Here is a 24,323-nt window from a genome sequence, read left to right as displayed (position 1 = left end):
TGTGTGTGTGTGTGTGTGTTTTCTTGTTCAGCTATAATTGTGAGAATCAATTTGAGTTTTTAACCATAAGAGTGAGGACATTTTAGCAAATTGAGGGCATTTAAGTCGATTCTCATTTCCTCAAGGGCCTGTTTCAGGGTTATGATTTAGTTTTAGGATTAAGGTTGGGGTAAGAGTTACGTTTGGGCATGTAGTTCTGATGGTTAAGGTTAGGGAATAAATGTCAATGAGGTTCATTACAAGAAAAACTAAAGCGTGTGTATGTGTATTGGTTTGTGTGTGGCACATATAGGTTTGACTCTGGCTTGTAATCTGGGTCACATTTCACCCCCTGTCTGTATTGCAAGTGTCAATCTCCACTACATATGATGAGTCATACAAGCAGAAATAATCTACAACAGTGTGCTTGTAATGGGTACTTATTGTCAGACAGCAGCAGTCTGAAGCACATCAGAATAATGCAACATAATGAGGTTTTTTTTGTTGTTTTTTTTTTTTTAGCAAAAATAGAACTGCACTGTAGCCATCCACCAGCTCTCCAGCCAAGCCCTGTGACACAGGCTTGCCCACAGCCTTGGCAAATCAATGCTGGAGAGTAAAGGGCACTTTCACACCTAGCGGTTGAAAAGAACCCTGGAGCGTCCCCGCCCCCAAGATCGATTCGTTTGGGCATATGAGAACATAGCAGTCGCACTCGGATGCAGACCAAAACAAGCGGACTTGGCTCAATTCCAGTCATGCTAAGGGCCAGTTCATTTGCCGTGAGAAATGAATTGACCCAGCGGAGCGGAATGACTCATTGTATGTGCCCTGGCCCATCAATGCTCAACATTTCCTCTGGTGTCTCGATGCGGCAACATGTCTTCCTATCGCATGAAACAACACATTCTTTATACGTTGCCATGCTTCTTTCTCAAGTTCAATATTCTGCTCATACACTGAACACTGGTAAACAAACCCACGAAATAGCAACTACAACAAGCATCCACGTATGCTGTTGGTGCTCCATTTTCGATAGTGTTATTCGTGTTTATGTTCTGGGTTCTTCAAAAATTCATTGGACTGTCAAACTTCTCATCAATGAGAGAAGAGTTTGCTTGCACGTGGCGTTTGTTTACAAGCATGGTCCACTCTAAAAATGTTGCCGTGTGAACACAAACGAATCCGGGGGCGTTCGCAACATCTATATTGAATCAGACCCTGATTCGGATAAAAGCAAATGAGCTACAGGTATGAAAGCGTCTTCACAAATTCTGAGGCCCAATAACCATTTCTTCAATGTTGTATATTAGTACCTAAGTCATTTTTTCCCACCAGGTATGAAGTTTTGAGGTGGCATCATAGATAACATGTTATGTTTTGATGTTCAAGAGTTTGCCAAGTGTGAAGAATACATTAAACTCAAATGCACACGACACACACACACATACAACAGATGTGCACACACGCATTCAAAGACTGTCTCATGCAATTGCAGAGTGCTTTCTCACCCTCCGACTTGCTCAGTTTAGCCATAAAACAGTCTTCTCTCTCGTCTTGCCCATACAGACTATGCTGACAGCAATTTCAATGAGTGCCATTGCAACCAATGGAGTTGTACCGGGTAGGTAGTTCTAAAGCGTTATTGTTCTCATAATTTTTTCCGGCTGATAATGAAATCAATTGATTAGTATCATATCCTATTAACTTGTGTTTCATTGACATAAGCTTACCAACATTTTAGCGATTAGTTAAACTGACGTGACAATTTTCCATTTAATATATTAATAGCAGCAAAGACAGATTGATCTGTTTCAGCTTTAACCACTTGAATAACTTTTAATGCGAGCCTGCCAGGATCAGGGGTGTGACACAAACTCGACACGTGTCAGGTGATGGAAAATAACTAACTGAACCTTTCAAAGCCAGGGAATCTGGGTTGTGGTTTACTGACAAAGGTTTTAACTTCTCCGCAGCTGGTGGCTCCTACTACATGATCTCCAGATCTTTGGGCCCAGAGTTTGGAGGGGCAGTGGGACTCTGCTTCTACCTTGGAACCACCTTTGCTGGATCCATGTACATTTTGGGCACAATAGAGATACTGCTGGTATGTCACTAGCGAACATGGTTTACTTGATTAAGATCCGCCACTCGTTATCTCTTCCATTTTTCCTTCACTTGTGAACACCCTCTACCCATTAGTAAAGGCAAACAGCGTCGAATATGAATCAGTGAGATAGGGCTGAGACAAGCCTACATAGCTAAAAATATACTTTATGTGGCGCTACATCTGTGAATCTTCTTTTTAGCAGATTCTGGAAGGTGTTATGTTCATGTTCTCTCAAGCTTCGTTAATCAATCAGGCCACTCAAGTCTCATCCTTACACATTTTTTAGAAGCCAGCAGTGAGGCTAAACAATAGCTATGTTTCCATCCATATGTATCGCAAATTTTAAGCCAAATTTTGAAAAGTTGACAGGAAAATGTGAATCGCTATGCGTTTCCATCAGCTGGTGTTTTTCAATGAAACAACTTCCCGTGCGCATTGCATGACAAGACTACATCATCATCAAAACAACTCCGATAATGGTTGCTTAGCAACTACAGATGGCAACTACCGGTAAACGCTAAATTCAGGGGAGAGAATGGATCATTTTCAACATGCACCTGCACTTGCCAATGGAGGAGCTGTCATCACAGATTTATGTCGGCTTTTCCATATTCCATGCTGCCCAACGAAGATGGTAAAGAAGTGCAGTGGCCAGCAGAGGCCATCAACACTGCGGCATACCCTGGACATACAATACATTGCACAATTTTACTGTCCACCATAACCATTTATGGTCAGGCATACGTGACTATGCTGTACATCATCATTTATTTGAAAAGTTTGTTTCTGTCACCCTTGATTGCATTTTCTCATTAAAACTTCAAATTTTCCATCTCAAGCGAGGATAAAAAAAAATGTAAAAAAACGCATAAAAACACATTGATGTAAACATACCTAATGCTAATTGCCTGTGTTGGTTGAACAGTACACAATCAGAACCAGTATTTCACAACATGTGTGAGATGTAAGTCAGTTCCATTTGATTCATTTATATCTAGTAATGACACAGTCTTTATAGATGTTAGCAAATACAGAAAGCTAATTCCCTAAAATTGCAAGTTTGTGATTTTGTGAAATTCGCCAATGGACCGTGAATTTAAATGCAAATTTACTATGTGAAAGCGTAATAAATTTGCATTTACTATGCTTTGAGTGCCCCTATTGGCCATTTGCAAACTAACGTATCTTTCATTCAAGCTAAAGCACCTTTGTTACTTCCATTTTTGCCTTGAGAAGTTGTCACAGGTCAACAATGCCTTTCTACTGCATGGCTGTTGTATGTTTTAAGTTGTTTCTCTGTGTCTTCAGTCAGGATTTTAAAGTCATTTTACATTTGATGACAGCACCTGTAGTTTTAGAAGTCAAAAGTAATCTGTCGTGGCATGATAATGTTTTCAAGGCATAGACCTTTTTCACAAACATGGACGACGTCACAAAATACTAACAGCCCTGAAAGTACCATTCATTTTGATTAGCCAGTTAGCCTTTTGTGACCCTTGATCAAATAACTTGATAATAGTTGTGCAGTCGTCCGCTAACAGAAACGTAAAGATATGTCAATGACAACACCTATATTATGTAATGTGAAACACAAAATAAGTGATCACAGATAGACTTGAAGGCAACGCAGCATTTTTTTAATATTGTAACGTGCATGGATAAGTAGACACGTTAGCCCTTGGCTAAGGAGTCGGACCCTTTAGTCGAGCGGTTAGTGATGTCTCCCGCGGTGCAAGAGGTATGGGTTCGTGTCCCGGCTGTGGCGGTTGCTGTGGTTGCCCCCCGAATTTGTTACAATATGTTTTTACGTTGCATGCAATAGGGTAAATTATCTTTACCCTGTAAGTGGGACAATGTCAGCCATGTTTGTGAAAACAGTCTGTTGAGCAAAATTTTGTCTGTCTCCCCATCCCCCCTTTCCTCTCATTTTTTTCCACATTTCTCTCTTTTTATGTCATTCTCTTTGCATCACCTGCTCTCACCCTCACTTGCTCTGTCCATTTTTTGCAGAAGTACATAATCCCTGAAGCCACTGTATTTGTAGCGGAGAAGAAGACGGACGAGCCTGCGGTCCTGCTGAACAACATGCGTGTCTACGGAACCTGCTGTCTGGCTCTCATGGCACTGGTGGTGTTTGTAGGAGTAAAGTGAGAGACGCACACAAACACGTGCATTTGTTTTCCACGTGCACACACACACACACACACACACACACACACACATATGTGAAAACAACAAACGGGTGTGCGTACACTCAGGCTTGTACATATACACACACGCAAAAAACACACATCATGCTTGTATACTTAAATTCACATCTAGGCATACATGAACAAGTATATTTATGCACACACACACACACACATATAGCCCTACACACACACACACAAACGTGCATGCACACAAACTAATTCTTTCCCTTCTATATTTAGGTATGTGAACAAACTAGCCCTGGTGTTTCTATCCTGTGTGGTTTTGTCAATCATGGCTATTTATGCCGGAGTCATCAGGACTGTTATTGAACCACCAGACTACCCGTAAGTCAAAGACTAATTAAACCGTTTATCTCATGTGGTGTGGGTGCTTTTTTCATGTCAAAATATGCAGCAAACCCATCGCAATGTTAAATCATCCAGATAATAATTTTCCGATAGGAAAAATTTTATTTTCGTGGTCTGTTTTCATGAAAAACTCAAACTAATTGGGACTGGAGTACATGGGGTTCTGTTTGCTGATATTAGACACAACATCCCTTTGTCACGTGTGATTCTAGCATCTTGAATGAAATGGTTGCTTTTTTCCCTTTCTTTAATATTTTGCACTTTCACTAGAAGGTTTTTTTCATGCTGACTGAAAACTGCAATGCTGTAAGAGAAATGTGATAAAACTCATAATTTCCCCATTGGAACAAGAGAGGACAAGTGTTGTTCATCAGCCGTTATGTCAAACATGCACTAGAACAAGTTCTCTGTAGAGGACGTGTAATGTGATCTCAAATTACACTGTTCATTCAGCAAACATCTTGCAACAACTTCACAACACAGGAAAAAGAAGACACGCCCAAAAAAATAGTGTTCTTAATTAATCATCTCTTTACAGTCAGTGCTCCTTATTCTCAAACCACATTCAAGGTTAATCTATAATCTTAATGCTGCTAATTATTATGCAGTCAGACAGTACCTAGCTATGTTACTTAATGAGTTCAAATTGTGATGAGTTTCATGATGATCTCCTGCTGAGCCCTCCGCCCATCTTTATATTTTACTAAATGAATCTTTGTGGGTTTATTCTACTGCTCCAATTGATAATATTTTAACCCATTTAGGTGTTAAACAATGTTTTCTGAACTACTATGATGACTGTAGCAGCAATAATGTATAAAGACCATTTACAATGATTAAGTGATTAGTACATTTATTTGTGTTCACTCATTAATTAGTCACTTCATTGATTCATTCTTCTCCGTTAAAAAAAGGAAAGAAAAAAACTCAAACCATCGAAGACTAGGTTGCCTCTTCCTGCTGGTTTCATACAGGCCTTGCTAACATACATTTTCTCTCTTCTTCAGTATTTGTCTGTTGGGGAACCGGTCTCTCAAGAACCACGGCTTCGAAAAGTGCCTGAAAATAGAAGTAGTGAAAAACGTGACACACACCACGAAGCTCTGGTCTCTGTTCTGTGACAGCGAGTACCTCAACGCCACTTGTGACGAATACTTCACTTTAAACAACGTGACAGAGATACAAGGCATCCCTGGGCTACTGAGTGGAGTCATCAAAGGTAAGTAGGGGGAGGAAAGGATAAAGGGAATTCAAGTATCATTTTAAATATTCTGGGCACGGTGGTGCAGTGGTTAGTGCGGTCACCTCACAGCAAGAAGGTCCTGGGTTCGAACCCTGGGGTTGCCACCGTAGGGGTCATCCCAGCTCATCCTCTGTGTGGAGTTTGCTTGTTCTCCTTGTGTCTGTGTGGGTTTCCACCGGGTGCTCCGGTTTCCTCCCACAGTCCAAAGACACGTAGGTCAGGTGAATCGGCCGTACTAAATTAGCCCTAGGTTTGAGTGTGTGTGTGTGTGTGTGTGTGTGTGTGTGTGTGTGTGTGTGTGTGTGTGTGTGTGTGTGTGTGTGTGTGTGTGTGTGTGTGGGGAGGGGCCCCCAGGGGCCCCCTGTGATGGCCTGGAAGCCTGTCCAGGGTGTCTCCCCACCTGCTGCCCATTGACTGCTTGGATAGGCTCCAGCATCCCCGCGACCCGAATTCAGATAAGCAGCTTGGATGATGGAATGAATGGATATCAATATTCTCAGAATCTAACTGTCTAGCTGTTACTTGGTTGGTCATCAGTGACCGCTGATCAAACATTGGTTGTTGGTCATGTTCTGGCTTGTGTTAGTCACAATCCATTCCTGTACATTTTGCTATCGGTGGCTCTTCAGCTGCAGTAAAGCTTTGAGTTTCTAACAACAAGCAATATGTCAAAGAATTTCAGTGTTACCCAATTACAACCAACCCCCCCGCCCCTTGCTTCTCAGGAAAAAAAAAAAACCTCTACAAGCAACTGCATCATCTACAAACAACCGTTTGACAGTCTGATACAAACATTAAGTGAAAATATGACTGCTAAATATAAACGTATGTCATTCAATTCAATGTATTGTCATTAAAAACAATGTGCAGGCACATGTTAAAAATTAAATGAGGGATGAGTTTCATATCCCACATGCCAACTTATATGCCATTCAGGTAAATGGTTATTTATGCAAGCAGTAACACTTTTTATTCACTGTAAAGCAGCAGCAAACTCTCAATTCTCTGATGACAGAATGTCTTTATGTATGCTCATTAATCCAGGTAAGGAAATCACAAAAAGTTGAATCACTTTATCCGGACACAACGATTCTCTCAATAAACGTGGTGTCCAGATGAACTGATTCAACTTTCTGTGACTCTGATGGCAGAGCTGCCCACCAGCTCTGGAACGCACCACCAAAAGACTTTCAAACAATCCATGCTTTCAATTGCATTGCCATGCAACAATGGCATTATACTATGTATATTCATTATTGGTTAGCACTGTTGCCTCACAGCAACAAGCTCCTGGGTTTGAATCATAGGCTGTCCCACGTCCTTTCTGTGTGGATTATGCATGTTCTCCCTGTGTCTGTGTGGGTTTCCTCTGGGTGCTCTGGTTTCCTCCCACCAACAAAAGACATGCATGTTAGGGTTAATACTTTTAGGGTTCATACTTTTATTAATCCCCGTGGGGCAGTTCTTTGCATTTAACCCATCCTAGCTGTGTAGCTAGGAGCAGTGGGCAGCCGCCGTGCAGCGCCTGGGGACCAACTCCAGTTCATCTTGCCATGCTTCGGTCAGGGACACAAACAGAAGTACTAACCCTAACACGCATGTCTTTCTGACATGTCTGTGCCCCTGACCAATTCAATCGAAAAAAGAACTGGAGATGGTCCCCAGGTGCTGAAGCTGGCCACTGCTCCTATACAATAGGATGGGTTAAATACATAGAAATAATTCGTTATAAGAATAAAATGTCGATTTGAATCCCCGTGTTACCTCCGGTTTGGTCGGGTGTCCCTACAGACACAATTGGCCCTGGGAAGCTTGATGTGGGTATATGTCCTGGTTGCTGCACTAGCACCTCCTCTGGTCAGTCGGGCCGCCTGTTCAGGGGGGAGGGGGAATTGGGGGGTGGGGGGGGATCACGGGATCCTCCCATGCACTACATCCCCCTGGCGAAACTCCTCACTGTCAGGTCAAAAGAAGCGGCTGGCGCCTCCACATCTGTCGGAGGAGGCATGTGGTAGTCTGCAGCCCTCCCCGGATCAGCAGAGGGGGTGGGGCAGCAACCGGGATGGCTCGGAAGAGTGGGGTAAGTGGACAGGTACAATTTGGGCGGAAAAGGGGGGATAAACCCCCCCCAAAAAAGGATTCAATGTTAAATAAAGTGGCTTTCATTATCATACGGCACTCAAATGAATGGAAACCAATAGCTGGCTGGAAAGTAGGAAACACGTATTTAAAAAAAAACGGTAACACTTTAGTATGGGGAACATAAAAAAACTTAATTACTAGTGAATTAGTAATGATCAAGATGTCACTTTAGTATGGGGAACATATTCTAAGTAACAAAAACTTAATTTACAGTAATTTAACACTATTAACTCTTGTAGTTTTGTGTTTTGTTATGTAAGAACAGACCATATTCATTAAGTGTTAGTAAGGGAAAATAACTCTTCTTGTGGTACTACCACCTTATAAAGTCCATACTAAGCAAAGCATATTGAGATGGTACTACTAATAAGCAATAATTCTGAGGTTATAGAGGGAAAACTCATAGTTAATGGCTTACTGGTTGTATAATAAGGCCATGCAGAATAAGGCATTAATGAGTATGTAATAATGACCAATTAAGAGCCAATATGTTTCTAATTTGCATGCTAATAAGCACCTAATTAATGGTGACTACGTTCCCCATACTAAAGTGTTACCAAAAAAACACTTTGGTATGCTTTGGAAAATGGTTAGCAGAAATGTAAAGTATACACCATTTTGTAGTAGTTGGGCTAAAACATGCAAAAACACAGGCGTGACCCTTTAGAGATCCATTTAGTTGTACATCTGCCAATTTGTTTGTCTGTCTTTATGTCAGCCAATCTAAAATGCCATGGCCTGCCTGTGTGTTAAAACTGGTGTCTCATTGTCTACCTGCTCTGAGTTATCCATCCCAACTGTGTCGGTCTGTTAGTAATAGGGTGTTTGTGCAAGAATATTCAATGCCTTGGATTTTTTTTTTCCCTATCACTGTGTTTATCTGTCAATCTGTCTATCCTGTAGACAACCTGTGGGGGGACTATGGACCAGCTGGGACATTCATAGAGTCAAGAAGCCACTCATCTGTACCTGCCCTCGACAACTCCCAAGACCTCCTTAACCCCTACATCTTCAACGACATCACCACTTTCTTCACGCTGCTTGTGGGAATATATTTCCCCTCCGTCACAGGTGAGTTCTCTTCACTTCTATTCTGTTCTATTCTATTCTATTCCTTTGTCGTCTTCTTTACACGTCTTTTCTCAAGTCAAGTTAAATCATGTCAAATTTCATTTGCATAGCCCTAAATAACAGTGCAGTGTCAGAGGGCATTACAATCACATTACATTCTCCATCAGATAAAAAATGGATGCAGGGGCGTCCGGGTAGCATAGCAGTCTATTCTGTTGCCTACCAACAGAGCTCGCCGGTTCGAATCCCCTTGTTACCTCTGGCTTGGTCGGGCGTCCCTACAGACACAACTGGCCGTGGCTGCGGGACGGAAGCCGGATGTGGGTATGTGTCCTGGTCGCTGCACTAGTGCCTCATCTGGTCGGTCGGGGTGCCTGTTCAGGAGGGAGGGGGAACTGGGGGGAATAGTGTGACCCTTCCATGCACTACGTCCCCCTGGTGAAACTCCTCACTGTCAGGTGAAAAGAAGCGGCTGGCAACTCCACATGTATCGGAGGAGGCATGTGGTAGTCTGCAGCCCTCCCCGGAACGGCAGAGGGGTGGAGCAGCAACCGGGATGGCTCGGAAGCATGGGGTAATTGGCTGGATACAATTAGGGAGAAAAAAGAAAGGGGGGGGGAGTCCAAAAAAAAATGGATGCAATTTATGACACTCCCATCTTCTCCTCTTTTTTCATTATTCTGTCCTATCCATCCATTATCCAAACCGCTTATCCTGCTCTCAGGGTCGCGGGCATGCTGGAGCCTATGCCAGCAGTCATTGGGCGGCAGGTGGGGAGACACCCTGGACAAGCCGCCAGGCCATCACAGGGCGCACACACATGCACACACTGTCCTATTCTGTCTGTGTGTTCTCTCCTGTTCTGTTTTATTCATCGCAAAGCTGTTAAGTTTGGTAATATCCACCTGTTGTGTATTTTACTCCAGGTATAATGGCTGGGTCCAATAGATCAGGCGATCTGAGAGATGCGCAGAGGTCTATCCCCATAGGAACCATTCTGGCCATCGGCACCACCTCTTTTATCTGTATCCTCCATGGTGTTTGTGCATGCTGGCACCTCTTTTTATCCGTGCATGTGCTTCTTAAAGAGCCATCTATTTGTCAGTCTATATGTCGCTGTTAGGCAAAAACCATGTATCTGCATATGAGCTAACTACACGAAGTGAAAAACATCTCTACTATTTCACCATTTTGTAAGCAAACATTACATTTCCACAGGCCTTATAAAACACATTTCATTCTCTACGGTTTATGTAATCATAAGAAAATTGCTGAATTTGCAGTTACCTGGTTTTTGATGATGATGATGATGATGATGGTGTGTGTGTGTGTGTGTGTGTGAGTGTTGGTGTAAATATATGTTAAAATACGTGTATGTATTGCCTTCACCATTTTTCCTCAGACATCTCATGTGTGGTGTTGTTCGGAGCCTGTATTGAAGGAGTGGTGTTGAGAGACAAGTGAGTCATTAAAACCACCAAACTATAGCAAATAAACCAGAAGAAATTGTGGCATTTCATCGTTCTGCAGCTTTGCACTGTGGGAAAGGAGATGCTGTCAGTGTAGCCAAACATTTTATTTATAATCTCAGTTTACCACTCCTCAAATACTATTTATTTATTTTTGTACAAGGCTTCATAAATATTGCTCTGCTGAGGTAGACGGAAATGGAGTGTGCTGGATAAAAACATTGTGATCTGTAGCGAGAGTAGGGTGCAGCTTGAGGAGAGCCTGGAGAGGTGGAGGGATGCACTAGAGAGAAGATGAATGAAAGTCAGTAGGAGCAAGACGGAATACCTATGCATGAATGAGAGGGAGGACAGTGGAATGGTGGGGATGCAAGGAGTAGAGGTGACGAAGGCATATGAGTTTAAATACTTGGGGTCAGCTGTCCAAAGTAACGGGGAGTGCAGAAGAGAGGTGAAGAAGAGAGTGCAGGCAGGGTGGGGTGGGTGGAGAAGAGTGTCAGAAGTGATTTGTGACAGAAGGTTACCAGCAAGAGTTAAAGGGAAGGTTTACAAGATGGTTGTGAGACCAGCAATGTTATATGGTTTGGAGAGAGTGGCACTGACGAAAAGACAGGAGGCGGAGCTGGAGGTGGCAGAGTTGAAGATGCTAAGATTTTCATTGGGAGTGACGAAGAAGGACAGGATTAGGAATGATTATATTAGAGGGACCGCTCAAGTTGGATGGTTTGGAGACAAAGCAAGAGAGGCAAGATTGAGATGGTTTGGACATGTGTGGAGGAGAGATGTTGGGTATATTGGGAGAAGGATGCTGAATATGGAGCTGCTAGGGAAGAGGAAAGGAGGAAGACCAAAGAGGAGGTTTATGGATGTGGTGAGGGAAGACATGCAGGTGGCTGGTGTGACAGAGGAAGATGCAGAAGACAGGGAGATATGGAAACGATGATCTGCTGTGGCGACCCTTAACGGGAGCAGCTGAAAGTAGTAGTAGTAGTAGTAGTAGTAGCTTCATATTGCTCTGCTATTTTGCTCAATCATGTAAAATTCTGGTAGTAATTTATGTGCCGTAAACTATTATGTCAACGTGAGTCAGCATGCATTTACTTAGAACATGAGTTCAGTATGTTGTTGAAAACAGTAAGACAATCAGTCTCTCTATTCAAATAATTTCTATAGCATAAGTTTCCTGCACCAGTGACGCAGAAGATTTTAGTTGGCATCAAAGAATGCTTTGTCCACAGTTTCAAATACAAATAAGGAGCTCTTATTTGAACTAGAAACTGCTTTGCAATGGCTGAAGCTCTTCTGAACCACTTCACTCAAAGTCCCTAACCTTTGCAGTCCTCTTTATCTAATGTCTTTATTTCCCTCCCATGCTTTCCTCTTTTGCTCTTCTCTTGTTTCCCTATCTCCTTTCTCCCCTTTCCTCTTTTTTTCTGTTTTTCTCTTGTCCTTTACTGCCATCTACTCTTAAGTCCTTTCCTCTCTTCTTCCCCCTCTGTAAAGGAGGTGCTCCCTTTCAGGAACACCATGTGATGATGATGATGAGCAGATATGATGATAACCTTACTAGAGGAAGGAGAGGTTTCCCTTCAAAAGTGCAACAAGCTGTTATTGTGTCTGCAAATTAATATTCTGAACAAATACAATGTATTTTTTCAGGAAAAAAAGCAGAAACAAACGATGCAATTGCATCAGCTTTGTTACAAGTAACCAAAAATAATTTCATCCAAGTTGAAAAATCAATTTGATTAGGTTTCTGAAAAGACAGCGAAATTCCTAAAAAAATTGTATGGTGTTTTTCAGATCAGAGTTGACAATTCTTTGTACCCTTTCAAATGAAGCAAACAAATTAATATCCTACAAGATGGCTTACAACTCAATTTTGTTATTTTGTACCGGATAAAAGTTTGAGGAGTGTCGTATTTAGAAAGGTTAAAGAGCACATACACATTAACTTTTACTTGCTGTTATGGGCTAATGTCAGTCTTCCTAGTGTAACAGTGTAACGACCATGGATGACTAGACTCGCTAGCCCTTGGCTAATGGGTCGGACCCTTTAGTTGACTGGTTAGCGCAGTTGCCCATGGTGCAGAGAACCCAGGTTCAATTCCCAGCTGCCCCCTGAATTCTCAGTATATTCAGTTCCCAGCTGCCCCCTGAATTCTCGCTACGTTGGTTTGCAGTGGCGGGATTCGAACCCACGCCATTGAAATGACTGGAGTAATGTAGCTAGAATTCAGGGGGCAGCTGGATATCGAACCTGGGTTCCCCGCACCACGGGCGACTGCGCTAACCAGTCAACTGAAGGATCCGACCAGTTAGCCGAGGGCTAGCGAGTCTACCATCCGTGGTGGTTACACTATTTCACTAGGAAGCATACTGCTCAATACACATTGGTTCACATAGATGCTCAATTCAAATAATTTTTCCTGCAGTCTTAAGAAAATCTTTGTCCTAGTCACCTATGATGAAATGTTGACTGCTCATACATGTATACATGTTTGGAGCCAGATGTCTTACAAGCACTGAGGCTGCCTGTCAGGCTGTCCCTCCTTCTGTGGCAACAGTTATGAGTTCAATTTTGAGTTTATAAGTTTGTATGTCATGCAGCATGCCCCACAGTGACTTTTTGGCATCGTGTATTTTTCAGAATGTTATCAAGCTATTCAGTAATTTTGTCCTGTTTCAGAGATGTATGGATGGTCGCTTTTCAAGTGCTTTTCTTTGCAAATTCAACATTGTTTTCAGCCACGGGAGCTGAGCAGGCAAGGTTACTCTATTTGGCATTCTCTCTCTTTGCCACATAAAATAGAAATGGCGGACAGTCAAAACTTATGAAGTCTCACGAAGCCAGACTTGGGATCTCCTGTTGCAGAGATGAAAAAGTGAACTGATGAAAAAGAACATTTGATGACATTTTATTAATCAAAACATCTTCCTGACATGTTTTTTTTTAAACTTCGTCCTTGTCATTAGTGTAGAGTGTGTGTGTGGGGGGGGGGGGTAGTGACCAAGCTGTATCATTGGCACAAAATAGCAAAGCCAGCTGGCGAATTGTTTTTTTTTTCTTCATAGGATTTATTTGTTTTTTAATCCGGAGATTATTTTAAAGAAGCGAAGGTGGAGATTTTTGGCAACACTCCTTTTACTTTCCCCTAATTTCTTAAGTATTTACCCAGTAAATGTATGGTAAATATAGTATATTATTGGGTAGGTAAATATCTGGAGACAAAGCAAGAGAGGCAAGATCGAGATGGCTTGGACATGTGCGAAGGAGAGAGTGGGTATATTGGGAGAAGGATGCTGAATATGGAGCTGCCAGGGAATAGGAAAAGAGGAAGGCCAAAGAGGAGGTTTATGGATGTGGTGAGGGAAGACATACACGTGGCTGGTGTGACAGAGAAAGACGCAGAAGAAAGGAAGAAATGGAAACGGATGATCTGCTGTGGCTACCCCTAGCGGGAGCAGCCAAAAGTAGTAGTATTAGTAAATTGGTAAATACAGAGAAACTATAGCTGAAATACCAAGAAAACCTCCACTATAAAGATCCGCAGGAACAGTTTTCCTCTAGTGTCAGGGTACATCCTCTTAAATACTGAGTTCATTTTGCAGATGTTTTTGCAATTTCCTCAGTAAGGAAGCTGAAACTACTGTAAGGTGAAGCCTTATTTGTTTCCATGGTGTTACCATGTTTTCACCCAGTAATAAACTTTATTTACCCATATATTTACCAGGCTAATACTAAGGTAATCAGGGGACTGTAAAAGGAAGGGTTACCAGATTTTTAAACCAGGAAAAGGGAAATCCCATTGTTCCCTCTAGCAAATCACACCGTGGTTCTACAGTTTGACTGGGTTCTGAAATAGACCAACAGCAATAATGAGGGCATTGTATGTGAGGCCAAGCTGAGGTTGTGTAAACCACATAAAACACATTCAACATGCTTACATATGCATGTGCAACTACTGCAATGTGAGACTTATTGCATGAATAGTAGTACCATGCGGTGCTGCATTGATTGTCTCTGTAACCTAGCCATTAAGGTTGCATCTTCCCGCCACTCTACTTTGGGATCAGATGTGGTCAAGCAGATTCATCCTTCCTAAATTGTCCATCATTGACTGCATAGCGCCTCCTGTTGGCGAACTCGATGAACTGTGAGCCAGGAAACACTTCGCGGATTTATTCAAGACTGTTACAGTAGCCAGTCACTTCATGGATTTATTCAAGTAAAACGTCCAGTTAAGGGCCCCAACGAGATATCTCCTTTTGTTTATTATTTTGTTTATTTGGGTGTTGTGCACAACAGGGATATTACAGCACTGCAACATATCAGTGTATAATTCATACTTGTATTTTGCATATATATGTTTTTGTATTTGCCAACCATCATACGAATATTGGTACATATTGTTATTCACTATCTACATCTACCTACAATATAATTCCATGCAACGCTACTTACCTTGTGCCTCATCCAGATTATTCATACATAGTCAACTCATACTATACCTGACCTTGAGGTAAAATTTTATCCTTATCAAAGAAGGGTCACATAGAATTTTTGGCGCCCAACGTGGGGCTGTGTGACTGAAAGAATCTTCTGTTGGACCAAAGCACACAGAGATTGTTCTAGAAAACATGGAGTTATGCAAACAATATAAATTTGACAGTAAACACTCGGTTATCTTAAAGAATGTTGATCCCCAGACGGACCATAATGACTTATCAGAGGCCTTTCGATTACGTGGAAAAGTAACTAAAGTAACTAGATTCGAACAGATTGATGATGTTATCCCATCTGGCATCTTTTGTGAATTTGAGGATAAAGAAACAGTTATGTGACTAGACTCTGACCATGTTGACCCATATTCTGGCCAGTACTGGACTGTAGTTCCCGTTACTAAGTATGACGAACCATCACCTAAAAATATTGAAGCTGCCTCTGATCAGTTTTTCAGTGATGTTATTCAGGATATGGCGGAGGAGTTCCAAGAGAATATTAATAAAGTAGCCTCTGTTCACAAGGGTGATGCCATAGAGTTAAGCAAACAGGCAGTGGCATGCCTAACCAAGATGAGTGGGGCTCAGTGTTCGTTCGCCACTTCCACACCACTTCCCAAAGTTACTTTCGACTTGGACAAGTCTACCAGGGATAATAGTCACACCATGCCACATAAGGTTACTAGTAGCTTCCCCGAGGAGGTGCAGTGTGTTATTGTGGAACACATGGTTAAACACAATAATCAAACCTCCAAATACCACAAATCCCACCGAGTGTGTACATTCTCAGGGTTGACTCCTAAACCCAGCGTGGAAGGAGATTTTGAAACATGGAGGGTGCAAGCTAGACAGGTGATGAATGACCCAGAGCTCCCTGCCAATGATAAAAGATGTAAAATCCTGGGTAGCCTTCTGCCCCCTGCTCTTAACACAGCATTATATGTTGGTGACGTTGCAGATGCCCAAGCTTATGTCATAGCATTGGAAAAGGCTTAAGGTAGTGTGGTCAGTGGTGAAGAGTTATATATCCAGTTTATTGAGACTCATCAGAATAATGGAGAGAAATGCTCAGACTACTTAAACCAGCTTCACACACTCATGCAGAGAGTAGTGGAACGCAAAGGGCTCACTACAGGAAATCCTGACTTGCAGTTTTTAAAGCAGTTTGTGCGTGGTTGTTGGGATGATTCCCTAATAACCCATCTGAAACTGAGAGATTGCATAGCAGAAGCACACAGACAACAGGTGACATACTCTGAGCTTCTGTTCATGGTGAGGTCGTTCGAGGCAGAGAGGGAGTCAAAAGAAAGTAGAAAGAAGCGCCATCCGGGAAACACTCCTTTAAAAGCCCACAGCAGTGTGCACGTCGCAGCCGATCTGTTGGTTAGAAGTAAAGCAACAAATGTCTCCTCCACTGAAAATTCACTGTCAGACAAAGTGGAGCTATTGGAAAAAGAGCTAGCTAAACTCAGTCAGCAGTACGGGAGGTCCAAAAGCAGACATGAACCCTTCAAGAGTAAAGCAAAAAGGAATACTTCTGGATCATACAACCAGGTTCCACGCAAACAAAATGGGTTCTGCTATCAGTACGGACAGGATGATCACCACATGCAGCGCTGCTCAAACCCTGCAAATGCTGAGCTTGTGCAACAGAAGCTGATCGCTCGCCACAAGAGTAAAATGTTGCTGTCACAGCCAATTGAGTCCTCTCCAGCAGAGCAGTTAAACAGCTAAGAGCCTCTGTTGAAGGACAGATAGAGGCTTGCGATAAAAAAAATGTCCAATCATCCATGACTTCGCTGTTGAATCATAGTTCTGAGTTAAATTCATCTGAAGCAATTCCTGCAGGGCTAGTGGGAGACTCCTGTGGTGTTCAGTGTAAATTCCTCATAGACACAGGGTCTCAGGTTACCTGTTTATCAGAATCATTTCATCATCGGAATTTAGGTCACAGAGAACTCTATTCTGTTAATGATCTGTTACATATTGAAGGTGCAGCAGGGCAAGTAGTTCCCTATTTGGGCTATATTGAAGTTGAACTACGGTTTCCTAAAAACATGTATGGTACAGGATCCAAGTTTAATGTGTTGGTTCTTATCTGCCCAGACCAACCTTATAATAGTAACATGCCATTTGTGGTGGGGATGAATGTACTGAAAAATCTTGTGAGGGACTGTCAAGAAAACAGTGGTGGGAAAGACTGGCATCAGTTACAAATACACCCAGAGTGGGCGATGGCCTATTCAAGTTATCTTGCGAGGCAAAGCAGTTGTCAAGGTAATGCAAAATCAATGCAAGTCAGGCTTATACTTAGACTTGGGCGCTGCACAATACTTATAATGGCAGGAAAAACATTTGGTTTTTTTGTCCGTGTGTACATGTATTTCCCATGCCCCGTAGGTGAAAAAAAGGGTTGTTTATCCCAAGAGCAAACACCGGCAAAGGAGAGAGATGTACAGGTGGCGGAAATCTGCACTCTACTGAGTGTACTCCTCTAGTTTCTCTTGTCTATAGGGTGATACAATGGTGGATGGAAGGGCAATGGGAAATGCACATACAAAAAGTTGTACGTCTCAGAAACGTACAACGTATAACGATATTATGTATTTAATGTACTTCATTCCCTCTGTACCACTAATTTGTTTACTCTTATTACAAACAGCTGCCCACCCACTGCCGCAATCATTATGGAGACAAAGTAAACTAAACCCTGCATATGTGGGTGTGTGTCTTTTTGTGTTTGTAGGTTTGGTGACTCTGTCAAGAAGAACCTGGTCATTGGCACCCTAGCATGGCCGTCGCCCTGGGTAATTGTGATTGGCTCGTTCTTCTCCTGCTGTGGGGCAGGGCTTCAGAGCCTCACTGGCGCTCCCCGGCTGCTGCAGGCCATAGCACGAGATGGCATTATCCCTTTCTTACAGGTCTGTGTGCATGCATAAATGTGTGCTTATAAGTCTTCGTTTATATTGTGATTACTGGTGTCTACTATTACTGATATTGACTATTATTATTGTGACCTATCTGCACATAACATACTATGCACTTTTGCTGATGAGCGTTATATAAAATGCAACTTGATTGATTGATTGATACGTCTGTGATACTGCAACGTGGCATTGTCCTTCTACTTTGGTTTTTGAATCTCCTGTCACTTCTGCTTGATAATCTAGGGCACATTCGACACGTTGTGCATTCTTAGCTATGATATGATGACTATTTAGCGCTTTGTAATGCCTGTTAGAGGTGTCGTAATTTATCTGCTAATTGCTGACTGCTTTGTTAGTCACTTAGTATAAAAAGCATCTTCTAAAGGCGTCCGGGTAGCGTAGCGGTCTATTCCGTTGCCTACTAACACAGGGATCGCTAGTTCAAATCCCTGTGTTACCTCCGGCTTGGTCGGGCGTCCCTACAGACACAATTGGCCATGTCGGCGGGTGGGAAGCCAGTTGTGGGTACGTGTCCTGGTCGCTGCACTAGCACCTCCTCTGGTCGGTGGGGATGCCTGTTCAGGGGGGAGGGGGAACTGTGGGGAGTAGCATGATCCTCTCATGCGCTGTGTCCCCCTGGCAAAACGCCTCACTGCCAGGTGAAAGGAAGCAGCTGGTGACTCCATATGTATCGGAGGAGGCATATGGTAGTCTGCAGCCCTCCCCAGATTGGCAGACGGGATGGAACAGTGACCGGGATGGCTCAGAAAAGTGGGGTAATTGGCTGAGAACAATTGGAGAGAAAAGGGGGGGAATTAAAAAAAGTTAAAAAATGCATTTAGGCTTTTACAGTCCTGCTGACTTTCTCACACAGCCACTTTTTCTTTGCTGTCACTCTCATTCTCACCCCTTCACTTCCCCAGTTGACTCATTGACCTTCTCTCTCATCCTTTCTTTACCGGCTCTTCTTCCTCACTCTTCCTGCGTTTTTGTTTTTCACCCACCCTCCCTTATATATATTTTTTTTTCTGTCTCACCTCAGGTCTTTGGTCACGGGAAAGATAATGGGGAGCCAACGTGGGCTCTGTTGTTGACAGCCGGCATCTGTGAGATCGGAATTCTCATTGCCTCTCTGGACGCGGTGGCTCCTATCCTGTCCATGTAATGAGTTACTTTAGAAAAAATGAAATACAATGCTTGCTACTGTAGAAGTTCCCGACCATGTTTTTATCTCTATCCAGTTCAGGCAGGGCAATGGAATGAGCTTATTTTGACCAGAGCAAAGGTCAGCACAACAGAATGTGATGGTGTTTATTTTGTTTCAGCCTTTGCCAGATATGTTTTACCATGGGATGTTGGGTTCATATTCTCTGTCATGTAGTTTGTTGTTTATCAGTGTGTGTGTGTGTGTGTGTGTGTGTGTGTGTGTGTTCAGGTTCTTCTTGATGTGCTATCTGTTTGTCAACCTGGCCTGTGCTGTCCAGACTTTGCTGCGAACGCCCAACTGGAGACCTCGCTTCAAGTTTTATCACTGGTAACATAAGATCTTTAAGGTGTTTTATCACTGGTAGGATAAGGTGTATAAGATGATCTGTTACGAGGCATCCGGGTTAGCGTGGCGGTCTATTCCGTTGCCTACCAGCACGGGGATCACCGGTTCAAATCCCCAACTCGCCTCCGGCTTGGTCAGGCATCCCTACAGACACAATTGTCCGTGTCTGTGGGTGGGAAGCCGGATGTGGGTATGTGTCCTGGTTGTTGCACTAGCACCTCCTCTGGTCAGTTGGGGCGTCTGTTTGGGGAGCGGGGGGATAGCGCGATCCTCCCATGCGCTGTGTCCCCCTGGTGAGACTCCTCACTGTCAGGTGAAAAGAAGCAGCTGGTGACTCCACATGTATCGGAGGAAGCATGTGGTAGTCTGCAGCCCTTCTCGGATTGGCAGAAGGGGTGGAGCAGTGACCGGGACAGCTCGGAAGAGTGGGGTAATTGGCCAAGTACAATTGGGGAGAAAAGGGGAAAAATCAACAAAAAAAATAGTCAGCAGTCAACAAGTCATTAAAGTCTAGTCCAACCAGAATTTCTACTTAACGTGTTATCACATTCCACATTTTTCTAATTCCAATTTATGTCACATTCCATGATTTTGATGTTCGAATTATTTAAACAATTATAAACATGAGCCATGTTATTCTTTTGGAATGATGCTAATGGCACAAAGACTAATGACATGTTGCCATTGTATAATGGCCTGTCACGCTCACTAATATGAACATAGAATGAAGGTCTACGTCGTACATCCGCCTTAACTGTAGTGTGTGATGGCATCTTCCACGCTACGGAGTCTAATAACCATGTACTGGCCTTCACCAACCAGCCTCGCTGTGTTGTTGTGTGCCTGTGTCTGTGTGGTTGTATGTATTTGTGCACATGTATATTTGTGTATATTGATGTGTGTACGCATGTGTGTGTGTGTGTGTGTGTGTGTGTGTGTGTGTGTGTGTGTGTGTGTGTGTGTGTGTGTGTGTTTTCACTAGGACCCTGTCCTTCCTAGGGATGAGTCTCTGTCTCTCCCTCATGTTCATCTCTTCCTGGTACTATGCCCTGGTTGCCATGGTGATAGCAGGCTGTATCTACAAGTACATTGAGTACAGAGGGTGAGTCTGGGGGTCACAGACCCAAAGCTGAGTTTCTGCTACAGGTTTTTTTTTCTTCTTCTGTTCGGATTGGAAATGTAAAAAAAAAAAAAAAAAAAAATATCATTCCGAGAGGTGCTGCCCTCAAATTTGCGATCTTATAGACCCTTTTACAGTTTGTAAACAGTGATGACATAGGTGTGGATGCGTGCACATTTAGGCAACGGAAGTATGGCGGAGTTAGCTAGTTTGTCAAACTATGCAAGGGGATTAACGACAAAAGATCGCGAAAGTTACCTGAATAAATTAACTGTGGCGAACAGCGACCGACTTCCAGATCTGTGTGGTATTACCGAGTGGGTGGAAGACGTTACTAAGTGGCCTAATATCCAGTGGCCAGATATATATACATATTTGGTGGAGAAACCGAGCGTATACACAAGAGAGAAGTTGCGGGCATACAAGTCACTGGATGCTTATGACTGTGTTGTCTGTGGTCACGTACAAAATGTAAAATACCATGACATAAACTCTAAGTTTTGTGTCCTGAAATCCGAAGTCTTGCCAAGTCTTGGTTTGTGCACAACACAAAGGCTCAGTTTACTGTCACAGAGGAGGGAATAAACCAGAGAAATATTCACATTTAAGAGGCTAAAAGTAGAGAATTTGCACAATTTTTCTTATAAATGACTCAGATCAAGGTGTTGTCAAAATGTATATTTAATAACAGCTCTCAATTAATAGTTGCAGTTCTAAATTCTTTTGAGAGGAAAACAAAAACAACGTTACATGTTCTGACAATTCAATAGTGCAGTGCTGTTTGTGAAATGGCAACATATGAATGATAGAATTCACTCATTTAGATTTTTTGGCAACAACACTTTTGCAGAGGTTTGTGAGAACGCCACACACTATCACAACATCATCGAGAATGTTAACATGTGACATTGGAATTACTGTTTGCAAAATCTTAAAGTTCTTCCATCATCCAATTACTCGTTCCACATGTATCCTTACACGAGACAGTTTACTTGATGAGTCCACCTCCTGTGCAGAGAGTTGCTTTTTTCCTTTTGTGAAATGAAGTATACGAAGGGTGGCACCATAAACTACAAGTTCATCTTGGATTAGAAATCCCTTATCTGCCAGAATCTCATCATTATGTTACAAAAGTTCCAAAAACCCTGATTCCTTTGTTATCTGCTTGTCAGAAACCTGCCCACCCCAACCAGGGGACAGAAATTAAATTTCTCCAGCTGGAGTGATGCTAATCAAATATTTAATGGTGTTGGTGTGTTTATAATTTGACCATGTCTTGGCCCTGGCAGTCAGATTACTGGGTCTAGCAATGAAAACCTCTGTGCAATCTATTATGCACTGCTCAAAGTTTCGCTTGAAGATTTTCGGCATGTTCTTTAATATAGCTCCCTTACTTGGCCATTTAATGAGTGGCTTGAGGACTATGGCCATCCAGCTCCGACAAATATTTGATAAAGTGGTTTTTGATACCTTAAATCTATAGGCTAAATCAGTACTGGTTAGGCCCAGCCTTAATTTCATTAGCACAACCAATAGATGATCCTGTAGGGAGAGTTTTGGGCTAATTCTTTCTACACTGTCTGCTATTTTTGCACACAGCCAGTCAAAGATAATGGAGGTAAGTCCTGTGAAAAAAATCAGCTGTCCCATGTTGAACTTAATAGTGGCATAGGAAAACGTAGAGTTTTGCAGCTTCTCTTTAAGCTTCTCATTTTCAGCCTGTAGTTTTTCACACTCCTGCTGCAGGTTGACATAGTCATTCTGAAGCTGAGTGTACCTCAGGTTCAGATCATCATATTCTGTCCTTGGGACTGGGATGTCCTCTTCAGCTTTAACAGAAAAGCAAACCGTTAGGATATGCCGGCACAAGCGCACAACAAATTGGTTGATTGCACAACAAAAATATAGTGTGATGTGCACGGATAAGAAGACACGCTGGCCGTTGGCTGGCGGGTCTGACCCTTTAGTCGAGCGGTTAGCGATGTATCCTGCGGTGCGGGTGATACGGGTTCGCTTCCTGGCCGCAGCAGTTACTGTGGTTGCATTGTCCCCCGAATTCGCTACAATATCCTTACCAGGACAGTGATCCATGCTGCTGACTTGTCCTGGAGTTTCAGAAGGAGCAGGCTGATTTGGTAGAGTGTAAACCCTTTCATCTCATCTCCTTTTCCTATGGTACCTTAACATAAAAAAGCTAAATTAATGAACAGAAATACTGATCAGAGGCCATATTACAGGAAATTCCTAACTTGCAGATCCTATCGTAACTGTTCGGTTACGATTAGATATTAGGTTGTGATTTGCTTAATACCAACTGGAGAAAAATCCTATCTTAGACATCCCTATCTTCACTGTAAACTTAAGACGATAAATATTTGTAATACAGCCCCATTTTCTCAAAGCCAGCAGCTGCAAGCTCCAAAGTGCATTGAATAGCATGAAATGAAAGAGGGAAGAAGTAATTCTAAAACGATTAGGAAGTGTTGGGCCTAATTATTCTTACCTTTCCACCTTTGCCTCGGGGTTCTGTCTTTGTTTTGTGTTCTTAAACATAGAGGGCACAAAATCAGGATTCTGTGAGTCCATTGACGCCTCACCTGTAAATAGCCAAGACACACCACATTAGCCAAATAATACCAGCTAACGCTGCTTATCGGTTACTTTAGATATTAGTCTACATCTAAACCAGGCATTCCAGTGAAACTGAAGAGTAGATAGATAACTTACCTGATATACAATGGGCACTGGAAACGCCAGCATTTTTGATCTTGGCCTCAGTCCAGTTTTCATCAATACTGTAACGTGCATGGATAAGTAGACACGTTGGTCCTTGACTAACGGGTCGGACCCTTTAGTCGGCTGGTTAACGTTGTCGCTTGCGGAGCGGGAGACACGGGTTCGCGTCCCGGCCGTGGTGACGGTCTCCCGGACTGCCCCTCGAATTCGCTACAATACGTTCGATGGCTTGCAACCACAGGCGCCTCCGGTTGCTCTGAAATGGCCGTGATCCCGTCGGAATTCGGTAAAACTTCAGTCCCCTGTTGGTAGAGTAGCGATTCGTACAGCCAAACACACAACAACGGGACATTTCGATGCTGGTTATACTTCTGAATAAACTTTGTAATCTCCTCTTCCTCGTCTGAATCCGTGAATGAATGGGAGACTTGGGGGTAGCGTTTCACTTCCGTTGCCTAAATGCGCGCGCATACTTTTGATGACGTAGGCTGTAAAAGGGTCTATAATGTCTCAGCAGAAACAAAGTAGAACTTGAATGACAAGTAAATGACAACATCTTTAGAAATAGTTTCCAAAGTGTTAGGCTAATGTCTTCCCTCTGGCACCAAGGGCCATTTCGAGGTGGTCGCCTAGGGCGCCACCTGCAGGCACTCCCCCCCAAACACGCCCCTTTAAAAAAAAGATAGATAGATAGATAGATAGATAGATAGATAGATAGATAGATAGATAGATAGATAGATAGATAGATAGATAGATAGATAGATAGATAGATAGATAGATAGATAGATAGATAGATAGATAGATAGATAGATAGATAATACATATATATAGAGAAGAGAGAGAGATTAGGACTTATTTATTTGTCATGAGTGAAATGATGAGAAACACCACTGTCTGCTGCATTACTTTA

General features: G+C 42.7%; 1 protein-coding gene across 5 annotated transcripts in view; it reads left to right on the top strand.

Annotated features, from left to right (window-relative positions):
* The window catches only part of LOC130123360 (solute carrier family 12 member 7-like), a 107,449-nt gene that overhangs the window by 67,135 nt on the left and 15,991 nt on the right, over positions 1-24,323 (top strand). For all 5 annotated transcript variants that reach the window (XM_056292495.1, XM_056292498.1, XM_056292497.1 and 2 more), the window contains 12 exons: positions 1,549-1,603; positions 1,956-2,086; positions 4,100-4,236; positions 4,522-4,626; positions 5,658-5,869; positions 8,939-9,106; positions 10,033-10,131; positions 10,509-10,566; positions 17,825-17,999; positions 19,048-19,166; positions 19,441-19,539; positions 20,540-20,659. In XM_056292495.1, the coding sequence (XP_056148470.1) occupies positions 1,549-1,603; positions 1,956-2,086; positions 4,100-4,236; positions 4,522-4,626; positions 5,658-5,869; positions 8,939-9,106; positions 10,033-10,131; positions 10,509-10,566; positions 17,825-17,999; positions 19,048-19,166; positions 19,441-19,539; positions 20,540-20,659 (1,478 nt within the window). The remainder of the gene's footprint in view (positions 1-1,548; positions 1,604-1,955; positions 2,087-4,099; positions 4,237-4,521; positions 4,627-5,657; positions 5,870-8,938; positions 9,107-10,032; positions 10,132-10,508; positions 10,567-17,824; positions 18,000-19,047; positions 19,167-19,440; positions 19,540-20,539; positions 20,660-24,323) is intronic.

Source organism: Lampris incognitus, chromosome 14 (genome assembly GCF_029633865.1).
Source record: "Lampris incognitus isolate fLamInc1 chromosome 14, fLamInc1.hap2, whole genome shotgun sequence".
Taxonomy (NCBI): domain Eukaryota; kingdom Metazoa; phylum Chordata; class Actinopteri; order Lampriformes; family Lampridae; genus Lampris; species Lampris incognitus.
The sequence above is the reverse complement of the archived record's forward strand: the minus strand, read 5'-3'. Positions and strand labels throughout refer to the sequence as shown.